We start from the raw sequence: 22,143 nt of genomic DNA on the forward strand, positions 1-22,143 counted from the left end.
CCTGTGGTGGTCCTACGGGAATAAGTTGCTGGCGTAAGTTGCTGTTCCTAAGCATGCCATGCAGTGCGCACAACTAACAGTATTCTGTATGTTACATGCATTACATGGTGACACACTCATGCTCTGCCTGCCTTCAGGTACATGCTATAGACTAGGTCACACAATAAATAGGCATGAGACAGATTTCCATCTCAAGGAGGCAGTGCATGCAAATCCATCTCATTGTGGATATCCTGAAGACCTGACCTGACTCCGGCTCTCGAGGACCGGAATTGCTCTAGGTGAACTGGTAGATATAAATATCTTGTTTACTTTTTCTAACAATACTAGAACTATGCTACTAAGTATTTAAAAAATACAAAATCAGAGAAAATAATTCTTCATTCAATGTGTAATTAAACTCTGGAATTCATTGCTGTGATGAAAGCAATTAGCTTAGCAGGGTGTAAAAAAAGAAAAGAAAAATCAATATGTTATTATTAAAATGGACTTGGGAAAATCCACTGCTTATTTCTAGGATAAAGTGCATAAAATCTGTTTTACTCTTTTGGAATCTTGCCGGGTACTTGTGACCTGGGTTGGCCATTGTTGGAAACAGGACTACTGCAGGACACCCGCGGGATTCCCACGGGATTCCTGCGGTATTCCCACGGTATTTCTGCGGTATTCCCACGGTATTCCCGCAGTATACCCGCGGTATTCCCGCAGGAGTACCGCAGGAATACCGTGGGAAACCCGCGGGTATACTGCGGGAATACCGTGGGAAAACCGCGGGTATACTCCGGGAATACCGTGGGAAACCCGCGGGTATACTGCGGGAATACCGTGGGAAACCCGCGGGTATACTGCGGGAATACCGTGGGAAACCCGCGGGTATACTGCGGGAATACCGTGGGAAACCCGCGGGTATACTGCGGGAATACCGTGGGAATTCCGCGGGTATACTGCGGGAATACCGTGGGAAACCCGCGGGTGTACTGCGGGAGTACCGTGGGAAACCCGCGGGCGTACTGTGGGAATACCGTGGGAATCCTGCGAGAATCCTGTGGTGGTCCTACGGGAATAAGTTGCTGGCGTAAGTTGCTGTTCCTAAGCATGCCATGCAGTGCGCACAACTAACAGTATTCTGTATGTTACATGCATTACATGGTGACACACTCATGCTCTGCCTGCCTTCAGGTACATGCTATAGACTAGGTCACACAATAAATAGACTAGGTCCACAATAAATAGGCATGAGACAGATTTCCATCTCAAGGAGGCAGTGCATGCAAATCCATCTCATTGTGGATATCCTGAAGACCTGACCTGACTCCGGCTCTCGAGGACCGGAATTGCTCTAGGTGAACTGGTAGATATAAATATCTTGTTTACTTTTTCTAACAATACTAGAACTATGCTACTAAGTATTTAAAAAATACAAAATCAGAGAAAATAATTCTTCATTCAATGTGTAATTAAACTCTGGAATTCATTGCTGTGATGAAAGCAATTAGCTTAGCAGGGTGTAAAAAAAGAAAAGAAAAATCAATATGTTATTATTAAAATGGACTTGGGAAAATCCACTGCTTATTTCTAGGATAAAGTGCATAAAATCTGTTTTACTCTTTTGGAATCTTGCCGGGTACTTGTGACCTGGGTTGGCCATTGTTGGAAACAGGACTACTGCAGGACACCCGCGGGATTCCCACGGGATTCCTGCGGTATTCCCACGGTATTTCTGCGGTATTCCCACGGTATTCCCGCAGTATACCCGCGGTATTCCCGCAGGAGTACCGCAGGAGTACCGCAGGAATACAGTGGGAAACCCGCGGGTATACTGCGGGAATACCGTGGGAAACCCGCGGGTATACTGCGGGAATACCGTGGGAAAACCGCGGGTATACCGTGGGAAACCCGCGGGTATACTGCGGGAATACCGTGGGAAACCCGCGGGTATACTGCGGGAATACCGTGGGAAACCCGCGGGTATACTGCGGGAATACCGTGGGAAACCCGCGGGTATACTGCGGGAATACCGTGGGAATTCCGCGGGTATACTGCGGGAATACCGTGGGAAACCCGCGGGTGTACTGCGGGAGTACCGTGGGAAACCCGCGGGCGTACTGTGGGAATACCGTGGGAATCCTGCGAGAATCCTGTGGTGGTCCTACGGGAATAAGTTGCTGGCGTAAGTTGCTGTTCCTAAGCATGCCATGCAGTGCGCACAACTAACAGTATTCTGTATGTTACATGCATTACATGGTGACACACTCATGCTCTGCCTGCCTTCAGGTACATGCTATAGACTAGGTCACACAATAAATAGACTAGGTCCACAATAAATAGGCATGAGACAGATTTCCATCTCAAGGAGGCAGTGCATGCAAATCCATCTCATTGTGGATATCCTGAAGACCTGACCTGACTCCGGCTCTCGAGGACCGGAATTGCTCTAGGTGAACTGGTAGATATAAATATCTTGTTTACTTTTTCTAACAATACTAGAACTATGCTACTAAGTATTTAAAAAATACAAAATCAGAGAAAATAATTCTTCATTCAATGTGTAATTAAACTCTGGAATTCATTGCTGTGATGAAAGCAATTAGCTTAGCAGGGTGTAAAAAAAGAAAAGAAAAATCAATATGTTATTATTAAAATGGACTTGGGAAAATCCACTGCTTATTTCTAGGATAAAGTGCATAAAATCTGTTTTACTCTTTTGGAATCTTGCCGGGTACTTGTGACCTGGGTTGGCCATTGTTGGAAACAGGACTACTGCAGGACACCCGCGGGATTCCCACGGGATTCCTGCGGTATTCCCACGGTATTTCTGCGGTATTCCCACGGTATTCCCGCAGTATACCCGCGGTATTCCCACGGTATTCCCGCAGGAGTACCGCAGGAATACCGTGGGAAACCCGCGGGTATACTGCGGGAATACCGTGGGAAAACCGCGGGTATACTGCGGGAAACCCGCGGGCATACTGCGGGAATACAGTGGGAAACCCGCGGGCATACTGCGGGAATACCGTGGGAAACCCGCGGGAATACTGCGGGAATACCGTGGGAAACCCGCGGGTATACTGCGGGAATACCGTGGGAAACCCGCGGGTATACTGCGGGAATACCGTGGGAAACCCGCGGGTATACTGCGGGAATACCGTGGGAAACCCGCGGGTATACTGCGGGAATACCGTGGGAAACCCGCGGGTGTACTGCGGGAGTACCGTGGGAAACCCGCGGGCGTACTGTGGTGGTCCTACGGGAATAAGTTGCTGGCGTAAGTTGCTGTTCCTAAGCATGCCATGCAGTGCGCACAACTAACAGTATTCTGTATGTTACATGCATTACATGGTGACACACTCATGCTCTGCCTGCCTTCAGGTACATGCTATAGACTAGGTCACACAATAAATAGACTAGGTCCACAATAAATAGGCATGAGACAGATTTCCATCTCAAGGAGGCAGTGCATGCAAATCCATCTCATTGTGGATATCCTGAAGACCTGACCTGACTCCGGCTCTCGAGGACCGGAATTGCTCTAGGTGAACTGGTAGATATAAATATCTTGTTTACTTTTTCTAACAATACTAGAACTATGCTACTAAGTATTTAAAAAATACAAAATCAGAGAAAATAATTCTTCATTCAATGTGTAATTAAACTCTGGAATTCATTGCTGTGATGAAAGCAATTAGCTTAGCAGGGTGTAAAAAAAGAAAAGAAAAATCAATATGTTATTATTAAAATGGACTTGGGAAAATCCACTGCTTATTTCTAGGATAAAGTGCATAAAATCTGTTTTACTCTTTTGGAATCTTGCCGGGTACTTGTGACCTGGGTTGGCCATTGTTGGAAACAGGACTACTGCAGGACACCCGCGGGATTCCCACGGGATTCCTGCGGTATTCCCACGGTATTTCTGCGGTATTCCCACGGTATTCCCGCAGTATACCCGCGGTATTCCCGCAGGAGTACCGCAGGAGTACCGCAGGAATACCGTGGGAAACCCGCGGGTATACTGCGGGAATACCGTGGGAAACCCGCGGGTATACTGCGGGAATACCGTGGGAAAACCGCGGGCATACTGCGGGAATACCGTGGGAAACCCGCGGGTATACTGCGGGAATACCGTGGAAAACCCGCGGGCATACTGCGGGAATACCGTGGGAAACCCGCGGGCATACTGCGGGAATACCGTGGGAAAACCGCGGGTATACTGCGGGAATACCGTGGGAAACCCGCGGGTGTACTGCGGGAGTACCGTGGGAAACCCGCGGGCGTACTGTGGGAATACCGTGGGAATCCTGCGAGAATCCTGTGGTGGTCCTACGGGAATAAGTTGCTGGCGTAAGTTGCTGTTCCTAAGCATGCCATGCAGTGCGCACAACTAACAGTATTCTGTATGTTACATGCATTACATGGTGACACACTCATGCTCTGCCTGCCTTCAGGTACATGCTATAGACTAGGTCACACAATAAATAGACTAGGTCCACAATAAATAGGCATGAGACAGATTTCCATCTCAAGGAGGCAGTGCATGCAAATCCATCTCATTGTGGATATCCTGAAGACCTGACCTGACTCCGGCTCTCGAGGACCGGAATTGCTCTAGGTGAACTGGTAGATATAAATATCTTGTTTACTTTTTCTAACAATACTAGAACTATGCTACTAAGTATTTAAAAAATACAAAATCAGAGAAAATAATTCTTCATTCAATGTGTAATTAAACTCTGGAATTCATTGCTGTGATGAAAGCAATTAGCTTAGCAGGGTGTAAAAAAAGAAAAGAAAAATCAATATGTTATTATTAAAATGGACTTGGGAAAATCCACTGCTTATTTCTAGGATAAAGTGCATAAAATCTGTTTTACTCTTTTGGAATCTTGCCGGGTACTTGTGACCTGGGTTGGCCATTGTTGGAAACAGGACTACTGCAGGACACCCGCGGGATTCCCACGGGATTCCTGCGGTATTCCCACGGTATTTCTGCGGTATTCCCACGGTATTCCCGCAGTATACCCGCGGTATTCCCGCAGGAGTACCGCAGGAGTACCGCAGGAATACCGTGGGAAACCCGCGGGTATACTGCGGGAATACCGTGGGAAACCCGCGGGTATACTGCGGGAATACCGTGGGAAAACCGCGGGTATACTGCGGGAATACCGTGGGAAACCCGCGGGTGTACTGCGGGAGTACCGTGGGAAACCCGCGGGCGTACTGTGGGAATACCGTGGGAATCCTGCGAGAATCCTGTGGTGGTCCTACGGGAATAAGTTGCTGGCGTAAGTTGCTGTTCCTAAGCATGCCATGCAGTGCGCACAACTAACAGTATTCTGTATGTTACATGCATTACATGGTGACACACTCATGCTCTGCCTGCCTTCAGGTACATGCTATAGACTAGGTCACACAATAAATAGACTAGGTCCACAATAAATAGGCATGAGACAGATTTCCATCTCAAGGAGGCAGTGCATGCAAATCCATCTCATTGTGGATATCCTGAAGACCTGACCTGACTCCGGCTCTCGAGGACCGGAATTGCTCTAGGTGAACTGGTAGATATAAATATCTTGTTTACTTTTTCTAACAATACTAGAACTATGCTACTAAGTATTTAAAAAATACAAAATCAGAGAAAATAATTCTTCATTCAATGTGTAATTAAACTCTGGAATTCATTGCTGTGATGAAAGCAATTAGCTTAGCAGGGTGTAAAAAAAGAAAAGAAAAATCAATATGTTATTATTAAAATGGACTTGGGAAAATCCACTGCTTATTTCTAGGATAAAGTGCATAAAATCTGTTTTACTCTTTTGGAATCTTGCCGGGTACTTGTGACCTGGGTTGGCCATTGTTGGAAACAGGACTACTGCAGGACACCCGCGGGATTCCCACGGGATTCCTGCGGTATTCCCACGGTATTTCTGCGGTATTCCCACGGTATTCCCGCAGTATACCCGCGGTATTCCCGCAGGAGTACCGCAGGAATACCGTGGGAAACCCGCGGGTATACTGCGGGAATACCGTGGGAAACCCGCGGGTATACTGCGGGAATACCGTGGGAAAACCGCGGGTATACTGCGGGAATACCGTGGGAAACCCGCGGGTGTACTGCGGGAGTACCGTGGGAAACCCGCGGGCGTACTGTGGGAATACCGTGGGAATCCTGCGAGAATCCTGTGGTGGTCCTACGGGAATAAGTTGCTGGCGTAAGTTGCTGTTCCTAAGCATGCCATGCAGTGCGCACAACTAACAGTATTCTGTATGTTACATGCATTACATGGTGACACACTCATGCTCTGCCTGCCTTCAGGTACATGCTATAGACTAGGTCACACAATAAATAGACTAGGTCCACAATAAATAGGCATGAGACAGATTTCCATCTCAAGGAGGCAGTGCATGCAAATCCATCTCATTGTGGATATCCTGAAGACCTGACCTGACTCCGGCTCTCGAGGACCGGAATTGCTCTAGGTGAACTGGTAGATATAAATATCTTGTTTACTTTTTCTAACAATACTAGAACTATGCTACTAAGTATTTAAAAAATACAAAATCAGAGAAAATAATTCTTCATTCAATGTGTAATTAAACTCTGGAATTCATTGCTGTGATGAAAGCAATTAGCTTAGCAGGGTGTAAAAAAAGAAAAGAAAAATCAATATGTTATTATTAAAATGGACTTGGGAAAATCCACTGCTTATTTCTAGGATAAAGTGCATAAAATCTGTTTTACTCTTTTGGAATCTTGCCGGGTACTTGTGACCTGGGTTGGCCATTGTTGGAAACAGGACTACTGCAGGACACCCGCGGGATTCCCACGGGATTCATGCGGTATTCCCACGGTATTCCCACGGTATTTCTGCGGTATTCCCATGTACTGACAAAATGAATCTTTAATGTAAACCACTTCGAACTTCACGGTATAGCGGTATATAAGAAATAAATTATTATTATTATTATTATTAAATGTAACTTTATTATTATTATTATTATTATTAAACGTATCTTTATTGTAAACTGTTTCTATCCCATGTACTGTCAAATGTATCTTTATTGTAAACCGCTTCGAACTTCACGGTATAGCGGTATATAAGAAATAAATTATTATTATTATTATTATTATTTCCCCCCTCTACTGTAGAATGAACCAGCCTTAAATCTTATTGAATTTTCTTTTGTTCTCGCTGGACTATAACATTTTGGATCCAATTTGAGGACTTGAGCATAATTAGCCAATTTATTTTTATTCTTGATATTGTTTACTATGATCAGACCGGCTATGTTGCTTGAAGCCCAAACGATGACGTTACGATAGTCTTATTTTGGAAGAGAGAGAGATCACTGGAGAAGGACATCATGTTTGGGAAGATCTAAGGAACCAGGCGACCCCCCCCCCCCCAGCCAGTCAGGTTTTCAGGATATTCTAATGAACAGGCATGAGGCAGATTTGCATGTCTGTCTCCTCCGTTGCATGCATAATTATTAGGGATATACTGAAAACCTGACTAGGGGGGGGTCCCTCAGGACTGAGTTAAGAATCGCTGCCCTAGATAATTTACCCTTCTCCCAATGTCCCTCAGAGCATGAACGAGTCCTCCCAAAGCCCCCACAAGACCATTCTCTCTCTCCTGAAGTCCTCCCCAAAGGATCTGCCGCCCCCACCCCCGAAGAGCTGAAAAGCGTATTAGAAAACTAGGTGCTTTTAGGAACATCACACTTTTCGGCTCCACACTCCTGTTAGCGACAATAGCACAAAAGCCAGAAAATGTATCAAAAGAGTCCATTTAATTTCCAAGTTGAGATCCGAGCGATCCTGTCCTCCCTTCACCAAAAAATAACGGTCCTGTTCTGTTACAGAAAATCAGCCGGAATCAAGATTCTTCCTACCACACCAACAGCTACTGAACCACAGCGCTGAAAGCTTGGCAATATTGATTTTATTCCCATCTGCTGGGTAATTTCTGAATAACTTTTATGTTTTTTTTGCAGTAGTAAACAAATCATCAGAAATGGTTTGGGTGTGATGTTGTTTTCACACCATCCAAAGCAAATGACGGTTCTTTTTTTTTTTTTCATTATTATTATTTTCTTAACTGGATCTGAGAAAGCCCTTCCGCCAGAGAACCGATGCGATGTCTCATTTGCAACTTCGGCATGGCGCTAACCAATGAGAAGGCTGCACTGCCAGTACTGGGGGGGGGGGGGGGAGGAAGCATTACCAGGCAGCTTTTGTACACTCAGCCTTCACTAAAAACATTTCAGATCATAGTTTCATAAAAGAGAAGGTCTACCATCTATCTAATAGGGAAACCAGTTGAAAAGCAACCCAAAGTCCATTTAGGGAAACCAAAACTCTTGTGCAGTGCCTGCTCCCTCCCGCCACCACCCGGGCTTACTTTAAAAGCATTGGTGGCGCAGTAGGAGTTGAAGTGATCTGTACGCACTCCTCTACCTCATCATTCCCTTCTGTAATTCCAAACCTAAACAAACATACTGTAGATCCACTATGTGTCCTGTATGCCTGTCCTAATTAGATTGCGGTCAGACTGATTTATGGTCTAAAGCAGGGGTCGGCAATTCCGGTCCTCGAGAGCCAGAGCCGGGTCAGGTTTTCAGGATCTCCACCATGAATATGTATGAGATGGATTTGCATGCACTGCCTCCTGGAGATGCAAATCTATCTCATGCGTATTTATTGTGGATGTCCTGAAGACCTGACCTGGCTCCGGCTCTCCAGGACCGGAATTGCTTACCCCTGGTCTAAAGAAATATGATCATGTGACTTCTTTCTGTCGTGAGCTGCCCTGGCTCCCCATGGAGCAGCAGTGGGACTTGATCCCAGTTCCCCACGTTCTCAGACTGCTGCACTAACCAGTAGACCAGGTTTACATGTTAACTTTATAAAACAGCAACAAATTACCCTGAAACTTAGCAGAATTGACCAATATTTTGCCATAGAAGCTGAAATGAGAACAGGGTATTTACTTGCACATCTGCAAATGTTTCCTATCATGGGGTTTTCGCCTTTCTACAAAGTTCTCTGGTGCATTTGGTGAGTTCTAATCATCCCCTTTCACAGAGTGGCTACTGCAGGGGCAAAGGGCAGTTTGTAAACAATGCCAAACTGCCAAGGAAGCGAGGCAGATGCAATGCAGGGGAGAGGGGCTCTGCTCTAATTGGCTGCCACTTGACTGGAGTGGCACTTGGGGAGGGAGGGAGGATGGCTCGATAAATAACAGCCCAGCTGGCTTTCCAAAACAGAGCACAAGAGAGGATTTGGTTTGTGGCGTAGCAGCTCTCCAGCAAGGTAGGATGGCAATTTCCATCCCCTTCTTCTAGCGTCAGTGGCTGTAATCATTTATCACAGTGATTTCGGTTTTTATGATTTGCTTTCTTCTGTTTGTCTTTTGCTTTACGAGCAAATGTATTTAAGATATTTTGAGGCAATGCAAAAGTTTGATTTGAAAATAAATCTCTGGAAAGAACTGTTTTGAATTTTTGGACTTTTTGTTTAATTTTTTTTTTGTTTTCTCTTTTCTTCATGATACTCGTTTATCCTCCCATATATTTTGTTTAATTTTTGTATGACTTTTGTGAATTCTCTCTTTGGTATAGGGTCCTTTTACTAAGGCCCCTTAGCTGTTTAAGCGTGCCTTAGTCAAAAGACCCCTATGTTAATTGTTTTTATGGTGCTTTGGCTAGATTGTCAGCCTTTTGGACAGATAGGGAGAGGGTGGCGTAGTGGTCAGAGCCTCAGCACCCCGAGGTTGTGGGTTCAAACCCTGTGCTGCTCCTTGTGACCACTGCCCCATATATATTAGATAGATTATGAGCCCATCGGGACAGAGAGGGAAAATGTTTAAAGTACCTGTATGTAAACTTCTTTAAATCCCAATCCCTTTCCCTGATGTCCCTGTTGGGCCACCGCGTGAGCGGACTGCTGGGCACAATGGACCTCAGATCTGACCCAGCGGAGGCATTGCTTATGTTCTTATGTTCTTATTTTATAAACGGTGCTCAGCTCCGACCACTATTTTTAAAGCTAATTTTTATCGACACCCAAATTTGGATGCCGTTTATAGAATTTAGTCCATAATTGTGTTAAATCTTGTTAGTAAAGAAAGCCTAAGGGAAAAATTCTATAAAGTGGTGGCTATATTAATGGGGCACTCAGCATCGATTTTGTAATGGCATTGAGAGGAGATATGATAGAGATGTTTAAATACCTATGTGGCGTAAATGCGCATGAGTCGAGTCTCATTTGAAAGGAAGCTCTGCAATGAGAGGGCATAGGATGAAGTTAAGAGACGATAGGCTCAGGAGTAATCTAAGGAAATACTTTTTTACAGAAAGGGTGGAAGATGCTTGGAACAGTCTCCCGGTAGAGGTGGTGAAGACAGAGACTGTGTCTGATTTCAAGAAAGCCTGAGATAGGCACGTGGGATCTCATAGAGAGAGAAAGAGATAATGGTTACTGCGGATGGGCAGCTCTATGACATCACAATGCAGTGTAAAGAGCCTTAGCCTATAGGAAGAGGAAATGCAAATGTTAAGAGCCTTAGCCAATAGGGAGAGGAGGAGACAGTGGATGCTGTGGTCCTTTATCTGCCATCAAGTTTCTATAACCATGAAGTTCTATGACATCACAATGCAGTGTAAAGAGCCTTAGCCTATAGGAAGAGGAGATGCAAATGTTAAGAGCCTTAGCCAATAGGGAGAGGAGGAGATAGTGGATGCTGCAGATGTGCCATTTGGCCTTTATCTGCCATCATGTTTATATATATTGAGGCACACCTAACCCATTACAGAATACAAATGCAAAGTGGATTTGGTGTTATGAAATTTAGATGACACCACTTACACCAAGTCAACGGCTGGCGTAAGTTGCTGTTCCTAAGCATGCCATGTAGTGCGCACAACTAACAGTATTCTGTATGTTACATGCATTACATGGTGACACACCCATGCTCTGCCTTCCTTCAGGTACATGCTATGCAAGTTGGGTGCTGACTTTATAGACTAGGTCAGGGGTAGGCAATTCTGGTCCTCGAGAGCCAGAGCCAGGTCAGGTTTTCAGGATATCCACAATCATTGTGGATATCCTGAAAACCTGACCTGGCTCTGGCTCTCGAGGACCGGAATTGCCCACCCCTGGACTAGATGAACTGGTAGATGTAAATATCTTGTTTACTCTTTCTAACAATACTAGAACTATGCAATGAAGCTACTAAGTAGTAACTAAAAATACAAAATCAAAGAAAATAATTCTTCATTCAATGTGTAATTAAACTCTGGAATTCATTGCTGGAGAATGTGATGAAAGCAATTAGCTTAGCAGGCTGTAAAAAAAAAAAAAAAGAAAAGTCAATATGTTATTATTAAGATGGACTTGGGAAAATCCACTGCTTATTTCTAGGATAAGGTGCATAAAATCTGTTTTACTCTTTTGGAATCTTGCCGGGTACTTGTGACCTGGGTTGGCCATTGTTGGAAACAGGAGACTGGGCTTGACGGACCTTTGGTCTGTCCCAGTATGGCAGCTCTTATGTTCACATGTAGTGCCGAGCAGTTTCACACACATGAGCCAATTAAGGGTGCCCATCCCATGAGTAGGTGCCATCAGTGGCATAGCGAAGGTGAAAGCCCTCTTCCCCACCCCCCCGCCACACGCATGTGCTCCTTCCTCGCTCCCATACCTCTTTAACATTCCCGGCATGAGCAGCATCACCAACTTGCTGCCCACGTCGGCTCTCCCTCTGATGTCACTACCTAGGTGCGGGACCCGGATGTGACATCAGAGGGAGGGCCGATGCTAGCGCGAGCGGCATGCTAGAGTTGCTGCTCACGCTGGCGAAGGGCTAGAGGGGGAAGAGTGGGAAGGGCAGACAGTTCGATGGGTGCTGGTGCCCCCACTAACGGCGCCCGGGGCGGACCTCCCCCCTCTGCCCTCTCCCCTTACTACGCCACTGGGTGTCCCTATTTTCTAACATTAGCATGTAACTGTAGGCGTGCCTTACAGATTTGCCTTTTAAGTTTGTACCCGAGGCAAAAGAAGGTTAATTCACTTGCTCAAGCTCACAGGGAGTATCGGCAGGATTTGAACCTTGATCACAGCTCAGGGGTGTCAAAGTCCCTCCTTGAGGGCCGCAATCCAGTCGGGTTTTCAGGATTTCCCCAATGAATATGCATGAGATCTAGTAGCATACAATGAAAGCAGTGCATGCAAATAGAACTCATGCATATTCATTGGGGAAATCCTGAAAACCCGACTGGATTGCGGCTCTCGAGGAGGGACTTTGACACCCCTGCTCTAAGTACTGGGGCTACTCCTCCACTTTTACTAATGCTGAATCTTCTGGTTTATTCATCTGTGAGATAACATTTCTAAAATTCCAGAAAATGTATTTTACATTTGCTAATATGATTGCCATGTAAGACCATCTAAATATGTAGGATAAAGGGTTAGAATCAAGGTCCAATAGAAGAGAGCAGAGTGTGCCAGGTCTTCCAAATCCACTTTATTAGCAATCAACCATAAAGACAATACATACAAGCTTGTCAATCTTGACCCCTGTACTGGCCAAACTCAATACAAATGTGACTCTTGAAAATGATCCAGTGTAGTAGTAGGTTAGCTCAGCAGGTCTAACACCAGCCCTGATCAACGTGGCTGACTTTGCAGTACTAAGGGTAGCAAAATCTTTCCAATCCAATCCTTAGTCTTATATACTGTGTCATTCCCACTAGGGACTTGATCCGATTCACAAAAATTAATTAAAAAGACAAAGGAAAACATTGTAGTATTGATAAGGGGAAAACAGTTCTGATCGATTTAAGTATTACAAAGTCTGATACCGATCACAACAATTATTCGACTACATTGTGCATTTTCATGTGATGACATTATATTGTATTTTTGAACTTTCCACTTATGTACGATTTTCATTTTATTCCAGGATTATAGTACCTGCAAGAATGGAAACTACTCTATCAAGCATTCCATGGCGTTCCATGCCTGCAGAAATCCAGCACCCATATACAAAATTTTCAGAATGGAAGTTCAAGTTATTCAGAGTAAGGTCTTTTGAAAAGACATCTTCAAACGACCTTCAAGAAGAGAACAAAGTTCAAGTGGAAGAATCTTTGGAGAAAGTATCTGAGGTTAAGCTGTCGGCAGAAATTCAAAGTCTTGAGCACACTGAGCCTTCATTTGCAGCTTTGAGATGTCAACCACAGGCACATGAAAAAACTGACAACAATCCTGTAGACTTGAAAACGACAGAGAATGAACAGTCTCACGTAGTAAACTTGCAACAACTTTGTCGTATATGTGGAATTTCCTTTAAAAGCGATCCACATAACAGAAGCTACCCTGTACATGGACCAGTAGATGAAGAGACACAAGGGATTCTTAGAAAGAAGGAAAAGAGAGCAACGTCTTGGCCAGATCTTATCTCAAAGGTTTTCAAGATTGATGTTAGAGGCGATATGGATACTATCCATCCAACACGCTTTTGCCACAACTGCTGGAGCATCATCAACCAGAAGTTTAATAATGCCCCTTGTGAGGTGTATTTTCCAAGGAATGACGCCGTAGATTGGCAGCCACATTCAGGGACCTGCAGCGTTTGTACTTCAGTCCAACGCGGCATCAAAAGAAAAAGTCAACTTCAAGGAAATTCACAGTTGAGCAAAAAGCTTAAGCGAGGCACTGAGCACATTAAGAAGAGGAAAGCCGTAAAGAAAAATTCCCAGCTGAAAACCAATAAGACCCTCATTCCAAAGCTGACTAACTGCCAGAAGATACACCTCAGCACAAAGTTGCTAGTGGTAGATTACCCTGCAGATTTCATGAAGTCAATAGCTTGCCATATTTGTGAACATATCCTGGCCGATCCAGTGCAGACTACATGCAAGCATCTATTCTGCAAAACTTGCATTCTCAAATGCCTAAACGTTATGGGTAGTTATTGTCCCTCGTGCAGATATCCTTGCTTTCCAACTGATCTGGTAAGCCCAGTGAAATCCTTCTTGAATATCCTCAACTCACTGGTGCTGAGATGCACTGTGAAAGAGTGTGGTGAAGAAGTCTCTTTAGGAAAATATGCTAACCATCTCTCTGCCCACACAGAAACAAAAGGCAAAAAAGCTTATGCCCACATTAATAAAGGTGGACGGCCAAGGCAACACTTGCTGTCATTGACTAGAAGAGCACAGAAGCATCGCCTCAGAGAGCTCAAGCATCAAGTGAAAGCTTTTGCAGAGAAAGAAGAAGAAGGTGATGTCAAGTCAGTGTGCTTGACGTTGTTTCTTCTTGCCTTGAGAGCTCACAATGAACACAGGCAAGCTGATGAACTCGAAGCCATCATGCAAGGCAGAGGAGCAGGGCTTCACCCAGCTGTATGCCTTGCCATACGTGTCAATACTTTCCTCAGCTGTAGCCAGTATCACAAAATGTACAGAACTGTAAAAGCTACAACTGGGAGACAGATCTTTCAACCCCTGCATGCCCTTCGAAACGCTGAAAAGGCTCTCTTGCCTGGTTATCACCCATTTGAGTGGATACCGCCTCTAAAAAATGTTTCCGCTAACACAGAAGTTGGAATCATAGATGGGCTATCTGGACTGGCATTGTCCATCGATGATTACCCAGTGGACACAATTTCAAAAAGATTTAGGTATGACGCTGCCTTGGTTTCTGCCTTAAAGGACTTAGAAGAGTTTCTACTAGAAGGCTTGAAAACCAAAGACTTGGATGACTACCTAAGTGGCCCGTTTACCGTAGTGGTGAAAGAATCTTGTGATGGGATGGGAGATGTTAGTGAGAAGCATGGATGTGGGCCAGCTGTCCCTGAAAAAGCGATTCGATTTTCTTTTACTATCATGAACATCTGTATCAGTCATAACAATAAAAATGTGAGAATTTTCGAAGAAGCTAAGCCTAATTCAGAGCTATGCTGCAAGCCGCTGTGCCTTATGCTTGCTGATGAATCCGACCACGAAACACTGACAGCCATCTTGAGTCCTGTCATTGCAGAAAGAGAGGCAATGAAGCATAGCAAACTGATGCTTGAAATCGGAGGCATACTCAGATCATTCAGATTCATATTTAGAGGCACAGGATATGATGAAAAGCTTGTTCGTGAAGTAGAAGGCCTGGAAGCTTCTGGATCTGTTTATATTTGCACCCTTTGCGATGCCACACGCCTTGAAGCTTCCCAGAACTTAGTTCTTCACTCCATAACAAGGAGCCATGCCGAAAACTTAGAGCGTTACGAAACATGGAGGTCAAACCCACACCACGAGTCTGTGGATGAACTACGTGACAGAGTGAAGGGTGTTTCTGCCAAGCCATTCATTGAAACTCTGCCTTCCATCGATGCTTTGCATTGCGATATTGGCAACGCAACTGAGTTCTACAAGATATTCCAGCTTGAGATAGGTGAAGTTTTCAAGAATCCCAACATAACTAAAGAAGAAAGACAACGGTGGCAGACGACCCTTGACAAGCACCTCAGGAAGAAAATGAACCTGAGGCCAGTAATGAGGATGAACGGTAATTTTGCCAGAAAACTAATGTCCAAAGAAATGGTGGAAGCTATTTGTGAGTTGGTACCTACTGAGGAACGACAAAATGCACTCAGAGAACTCATGAACCTTTATCTTAAAATGAAACCAGTATGGCGATCAACTTGCCCTTTGAAGGAATGCCCAGAATTGCTCTGCCAGTATACCTTCAATTCCCACCGATTCGCTGAACTGTTATCTACTAAATTTAAGTACCGATATGGGGGCAAAATCACAAATTACTTTCACAAAACTCTAGCTCATGTCCCTGAGATCATTGAAAGAGATGGCTCGATCGGTGCTTGGGCAAGTGAAGGAAACGAGTCTGGAAACAAACTGTTTAGGCGTTTCCGAAAAATGAACGCCAGACAGTCAAAATGCTATGAAATGGAAGATGTATTAAAGCATCATTGGTTGTACACTTCTAAATATCTTCAAAAGTTTATGAATGCACATAATGCGCTGAAAAACCAGGGGTTCACGTTAGCCACAGAAACTAATCTAGATGACTCTCCAGATCTGGAATATTCTTTAGAATCTTTAGGTTCCGTGTAATTTTAAACGCAAGCAAGCTGTTTGCATGGATTTAGCGTGTAAGTCTTCTGGAGAGATGCTGGAAGGCCTCCTCTTTCAGGGTGGGCGTTAAAGCCCCGAGAAATAGGTGTTTTGATGTGCGTGTGAATGCTGAGTAATGGTTTAAGGAACCACCCACTGGGGGTTTCTTTTGAGAGCTTTGGACAGATGTGAATGCATCGTGTATGGTACTGTAGCCGATGCATTTAATCCAACACGAAAGTATTGGTTCTATCATAACACACGGCTGGATTTAGGATAAAGTTTGGAAATATAATACATTTCATAGTTAGATGTGGGAGGAGATGTATTTTCATGGATGGAAGTTAGGGCTTAAAAATATATTTTAGATACTTTTTAAATGTTCAGCTTTACTTGGCAAGAATTGAACACATTAGTTTTTTTAATACTATAATGGCGGGAAACAGTTTTCCTGCATTTTCAAGAATTACTTTCACTTTTTAATAATGACTTGTTTTGTGCCCTGCAAAATAAAGGAGCATAATGTCCTTCCTCATCACTATGCTTAACACGATTTCTAAGGGAAAGTTGGCATTACCGTACACATTTCAGCAAAAGGTTTAGTACAGAGCAGGCTGAAATCTTGATATCCGCTAGGGTAAAACAGACTAGCTTATGTTTTTTTTTTTGACTGTTTCTAAGCACTAATCTTTCTCTTGATGACCTTTTAATTGGAACGAGCAGTTTAATTCTAGAGCGAAATGGGCAAGTTAATATAATTTTTTACTGGCTCAAAGTTGCCAGCCTCTGTTGATACGTCTATGGTTTCAGACCATTCAAACAAAAAAGGAATAATAACGGACCTGTGGAATTCCTTAGCCAGTGTCCACTGTCTCTTTGGTACACTTATATTTTAAATTGATTGAGGATGGACGAATAAAAACATGCTGGGTTTGTACACTTTTCCAATGAGAACTCCTTCCAGAGCAGTGAAAGTGGAGGTCTGTTTGCTTTTGTGCAGGGCAGAGCTTTCCAAATCTGTCCTGGGCACATCAATGCCAGCTGGGATAAGAACAGGCCCAAGACACAATTCCATACATTGGAATCTAATATGTGTAAATTTATCTCATGTATATTCATTGTAGATAGTTCTAATGTAAGACCTTAGATTTAGCAACATTTTAGAGCAATGTACGTTTTCTCAGCTTGCACCAAAAAAACAATTTGGGGGAATATTCAGTTTTCTCCTGCAGTTCTGCAGAACTTCTGTTAAGGCTGGTCCATACGTGAGTTTTAAAGAACAGACAAGGCAGTAATGCTCTGCCATTATTTGCTATTTGCAAAGATATGCAGACAGGACAATTTTGGGTTCATCTCTTGGTAGGCAGTTTAGGACAGTTCCTGCTTTTTAAAGTTTTCTTGGACTTCTCTGTCCTCTGTTTCACTTTGGGGTCCTTTTTATTAAGGCACGCTAAAGATTAGCGAGCGCTATATGCTAAGCTATCCATTATATTCTATGGGCGCCTTATTAGCGCTCGCTAAATCGGTTAGCACGCCTTAATAAAAGGACCCTTTTGGAATTAAATGGAAAGAGTCTAAAACAAATGAGTTTAGAATGTGGAAACAGGCAGGCAGTTACAGTATGTGGTCCTTTTGAACCAGAGATCAAAGATAAATGGCTTTTTGATGACTTGTACATCTAGTACAAGTAACTTTCTTTTTTGATGTATGCAAGTCATAGGATCCATTGATGCTCATATGCTGTGAGAGCAATTTTCTATGGTAGAATTTTGATGCATTTTAGGTTTGAAGAGAATTTTATTAGGTGATAGCTTATATATCCTTTTTTTTTTATAAAATGTTTATCATATTTGTAGTCTAATAGTGTCGGATTTATTTGCTAAGTATTTGTATGTGCAGTAACTTTGTGATTTTGGTTTGAATGGTAGACTTTTTTTTTCTAATGAAGGTAATAAATAATCTAGCATTAGGTTTGTATTATATCAATGAATAATTTTGAAGGAGGACAAATTGCACTATTCACTTTCAGCGCAGGTTAAGATTTTCTAATAATACAGGGAAGCACATAACAAAATGCATTAGTGTCCTCAGCGCAGATGTTTTGCCAGAAAGAGAGCCTTCTGATAGTGAATTGAGGCAGGAAGGGGGAAATTATGTAAATGGCATTTAAAAAGATACGAGGGGCCGCTGAAAAGTTCTCAGCCCAGCCGAGAAGAGAATGAGGTGGAGCCATGAAACTTACAAGTTAGTCCACACTATTCTGGGCCCTTTTCGTTTCAATGACGCAAATGCATCTAGTAAATATACACAAGTCTAGGGAAACCAAGTCATTGTGACATCACCGATGAGGTTGGCTCGTAGGCATTGGTGGAATCAGGCATTATGACATCACAGGGACCGCTGTAAAGTTCTCAGCCCAACCAAGAAGAGAATGAGGTGGAGCCATGAAACTTGCATGTTACTCCACACTTTTCTTGACACTTCTCATTTTATTTGATATCATTGAAATGAAAAGCATCAAGGATAGTGTGGACTAACTTGTAAGTTGCATGACTCTTCTTGGTTAGGCTGAGAACGTTTCAGTGGCCCCTTGTAGGTGCCTATCTCTTGTCAGTCACACATAGGCACATATTACAGAACCTTGCCTAAATTAAAACTTGGGTGCCTGTAATGTAGGCCAGGATTTTAAAGGACTACATTATAGGTGCCTAAGTCCTTTAGAGAATCACATGTAACAGTGCTTAAGTCCTTCTCCGCCTCTAAACATTCCTGCTTTGGAGTTAGTTGCCTCTAGGCACCATGCGATACACGCCTATCTTTTGTAGAATCTTGCCTAAGAAAATAGGTGCCTCTCGCCTAATTAATTTTTATTTTTTTTCAAATATGAGCACGCCCTAAAGCTGAAAGGGGATAGATTCCATACAAACGTATGGAAGTTCTTCTTCACCCAGAGAGTGGTAGAAAACTGGAACACTCTTCCGGAGGCTGCCATAGGGGAAAACACCCTCCAGGGATTCAAATAGGGGAAAACACCCTTCAGGGAGTCAATACTAAGTTGGACAATTTCCTGCTAAACTGGAACGTATGCAGGTGAGGCTGGATTCATTTAGAGTACTGGCCTTTGACCTAAGGGCTGCACTTCCTTGGTTTCTGTTCATGAAATTGATTGGTCTGCTAATGCGAATTGCTGCTCTAAGCCTTAACATTTAAATTCTCTGTAGCAGATGTTACAGCTGCAGTGTCATCTCATAGCTAGGGAAAGTTGAATAAACACTCAGCACTGCTGCTTTGTAGTAGAGGCGTCTGGGATCTGACAGTGCAATTACAGGGCACACTATACGGTAGCTGAAACACCAGTGAAGAACAGCCATAGAGTAGGAAGCTCTGCTTTACAAGCAGTGGGAGAACAGGGAAGTTAGATTATAGTTAGCCTAGACGAAAATGGCTTTGACTGGGGATCAAAGCTTGTGGTGAGTACACGGGGCCGCTGAAACGTTCTCAGCCCAACCAAGAAGAGAATGATGTGGAGCCACGAAACTTACACGATATTCCACACTTTTCATTTCAGTGAGGCAAATGCATCTAGGAAATGGGCACAAGTATAGGGAAACCAAGTCATTGTGACATCACCGATAAGGTTGGCTCTTAGGCATTGGTGGAATGAGGAATTATGACATCACAATACGAAGGGCCACTGAAACGTTCTCAGCCCAACTAAGAAGAGAATGATGTGGAGCCACGAAACTTACACGATATTCCACACTTTTCATTTCAGTGAGGCAAATGCATCTAGGAAATGGGCACAAGTATAGGGAAACCAAGTCATTGTGACATCACCGATAAGGTTGGCTCTTAGGCATTGGTGGAATGAGGAATTATGACATCACAATACGAAGGGCCACTGAAACGTTCTCAGCCCAACTAAGAAGAGAATGATGTGGGGCCATGAAACTTACAAGTTATTCCACACTTTTCTTGACACTTTTTGTTTCATTTCATATCATTGAAAAGTGTCAACAAAAGTGTGGAATAACTTGTAAGTTTCATGGCTCCAGGCAGTGGCATAGCGAGGGTAGTGGTGCCCCTTCCCCGTCCTCATCTCCGTTCCCTGCTCCTTCCCTTCCCTTGTACCTCTAGCTGAAGTTGTTGCTCACGGCGGTCAACAGTGTGCCCCTTGTGACCCCGTCGGCTCTCCCTCCGACATCACTTCCTATGCGCGGCACCCAGAAATGACATCAGCGGGAGAGCTGACGGGGTAGCGAAAAGCGCGTTGTTAACGCCCGCAAACAACAACTTCAACTAGAAGTGTGGGGGCAGGGGGCGGGGCAGAGAGGAGGAGGGGTGCCCGGGCCCCCTCCTTACTATGCCACTGGCTCCAGGTCATTCTCTTCTTGGTTGAGCTGAGAACTTTTCAGCGGCCCCTGGTACCTTAAAACAGTTTAACATCACATGCCATTTTCTATAGGTGAACTGGATTTTGTTCTGTTTTGTTTACCTACCTAATTGCAAACTAGACATATAGGTGAAAAAAAGTTTAATCAGCTGTTTCTGTTTTCTTTATCCCAGGAAGCAGCAAATGATACCTCAATGCACAAATACTTTTGAGTGTTATGAATTGTTTTTTTTCCGCTTTTCTTCACTGCAGATACGTATCATATCAGTTTGTATTTGAAGAATTTGTACGGTAAATGTTTCTTTCATTAGAACGCTGTAACCGTGCTGGATGGATATTGTAAACATGTTTTATATTGTTATTTAGGTAGCTTGATTTAAAATAATACCTCAAATTATCACCTTTTACTAAGGTGTGTCTATAGAATAACATGCATGCGTTAGCGTGTGATTAGCGCGCGCTAAAAAGCATAGCGCACCTTAGTAAAAGGGGGGCGGGGCTTGTTTTCACTGCATTCTTTTTTCCAAAGATGATTTACAAGGCCCCTGCCAATGTTGGCTTTATTTTACTGACGTTATGTTTTTGAAAGTTTTCTAAGCTTTGCTGTTCAAAGGCATTTCTGGCGGCATCAGCAACTTTACTGTAGCTGCATACTGTGAAAATGGTTGGTGAACACGTTTATTTTCAGATTTGCAATTTTTCTCAAAGATTATGTTGCTATTTAAACATTCTTGTATAACCTACCGAATAAAGCTTTTAAAATAATGATGCAGGCGTTGTTTTCTTGTGTTGGTAGGAGACGGAAGAACAGAAAGCTGATTCTTTGCGTAAATAGTACCACTTGCAGTACATAAATGATTGGTGTTGCTTTAAATACACTGCTTTTATGTGAAGGCATTAATCCCGTCGGAGACCCATGATAGAACTATTTCAGTTCAATGAGATTGCTGTCAAATCATTAAACAGGGCTGGGAGCACGAGTCAAGCAGAAGTCTGCGGCAGACTTGATGTGAGCTTTCTGGCAGTATTTCCTTCGTGCAAAAAAAGCCCCCACTCGTCTGTTTTCTGGGCAGAGGAACCAGGGCAGTGTTCCCATTACCTGATCTCACGTCATGAGTCCAAAACCAAATCACATTGGACTCTATCCCACTAAATTCTGGAGTCCTGTCAAGGACCCAATCTGCAGCTATCTGATTCACTGAATTTTTTTAACTTGTGCTTAGAATAAATATTTGGATTGGTAGAGGAGATATCCAGCTCTGTTCTATAGAGTTTTATTTCTAGTCATAATTTGCTCACTTAAGAACAGCTTTGCTGGGTCAGACCCAATGGTCCATCAAGCCCAGTAGAACTTGTAGATTTTAAGATTCTTGCTGCTCACCTCAGCTCCCAACTGACTAGTCGTACTTAAGTGGGGCATTTGTAACTCGAGGACTACTACTATTAATTATTTCTAGAGCGCTAGCAGACGTACGCAGTGCTGTACAGAGTCACAAAGAAGACACTCCCTGCTCCAAAGAGCTTACAATCTAAACAGACAAGATGTCATGGATACAGTGAAGGGGAAGGGTTAATCTGCTGGGCTGGGTTGGCGATGCAGAGAGGAGTACAGGACAATCAAG

The 22,143-nt window shown here is 43.6% G+C and overlaps 2 protein-coding genes across 3 annotated transcripts in view; one reads left to right on the plus strand and one right to left on the minus strand.

The window, feature by feature from the left end:
• The window catches only part of TRAF6 (TNF receptor associated factor 6), a 333,270-nt gene that overhangs the window by 140,374 nt on the left and 170,753 nt on the right, over positions 1–22,143 (minus strand). The window lies entirely within an intron of this gene.
• RAG1 (recombination activating 1) lies at positions 8,898–18,525 on the plus strand. 2 transcript variants are annotated; one of them, XM_033927923.1, is made up of 2 exons: positions 8,898–9,058; positions 12,963–18,525. In XM_033927923.1, exons 1-2 carry the CDS (start codon positions 8,973–8,975, stop codon positions 16,126–16,128), a joined length of 3,252 nt encoding a protein of 1,083 aa, XP_033783814.1. In that variant the 5' UTR covers positions 8,898–8,972; the 3' UTR covers positions 16,129–18,525. The 2 variants fall into 2 exon arrangements, with proteins under 2 accessions (XP_033783814.1, XP_033783815.1); XM_033927924.1 differs by lacking the exon at positions 8,898–9,058 and adding an exon at positions 9,283–9,313.

This window comes from Geotrypetes seraphini, chromosome 19, assembly GCF_902459505.1.
Source record: "Geotrypetes seraphini chromosome 19, aGeoSer1.1, whole genome shotgun sequence".
NCBI classification, from domain to species: Eukaryota; Metazoa; Chordata; class Amphibia; order Gymnophiona; family Dermophiidae; genus Geotrypetes; species Geotrypetes seraphini.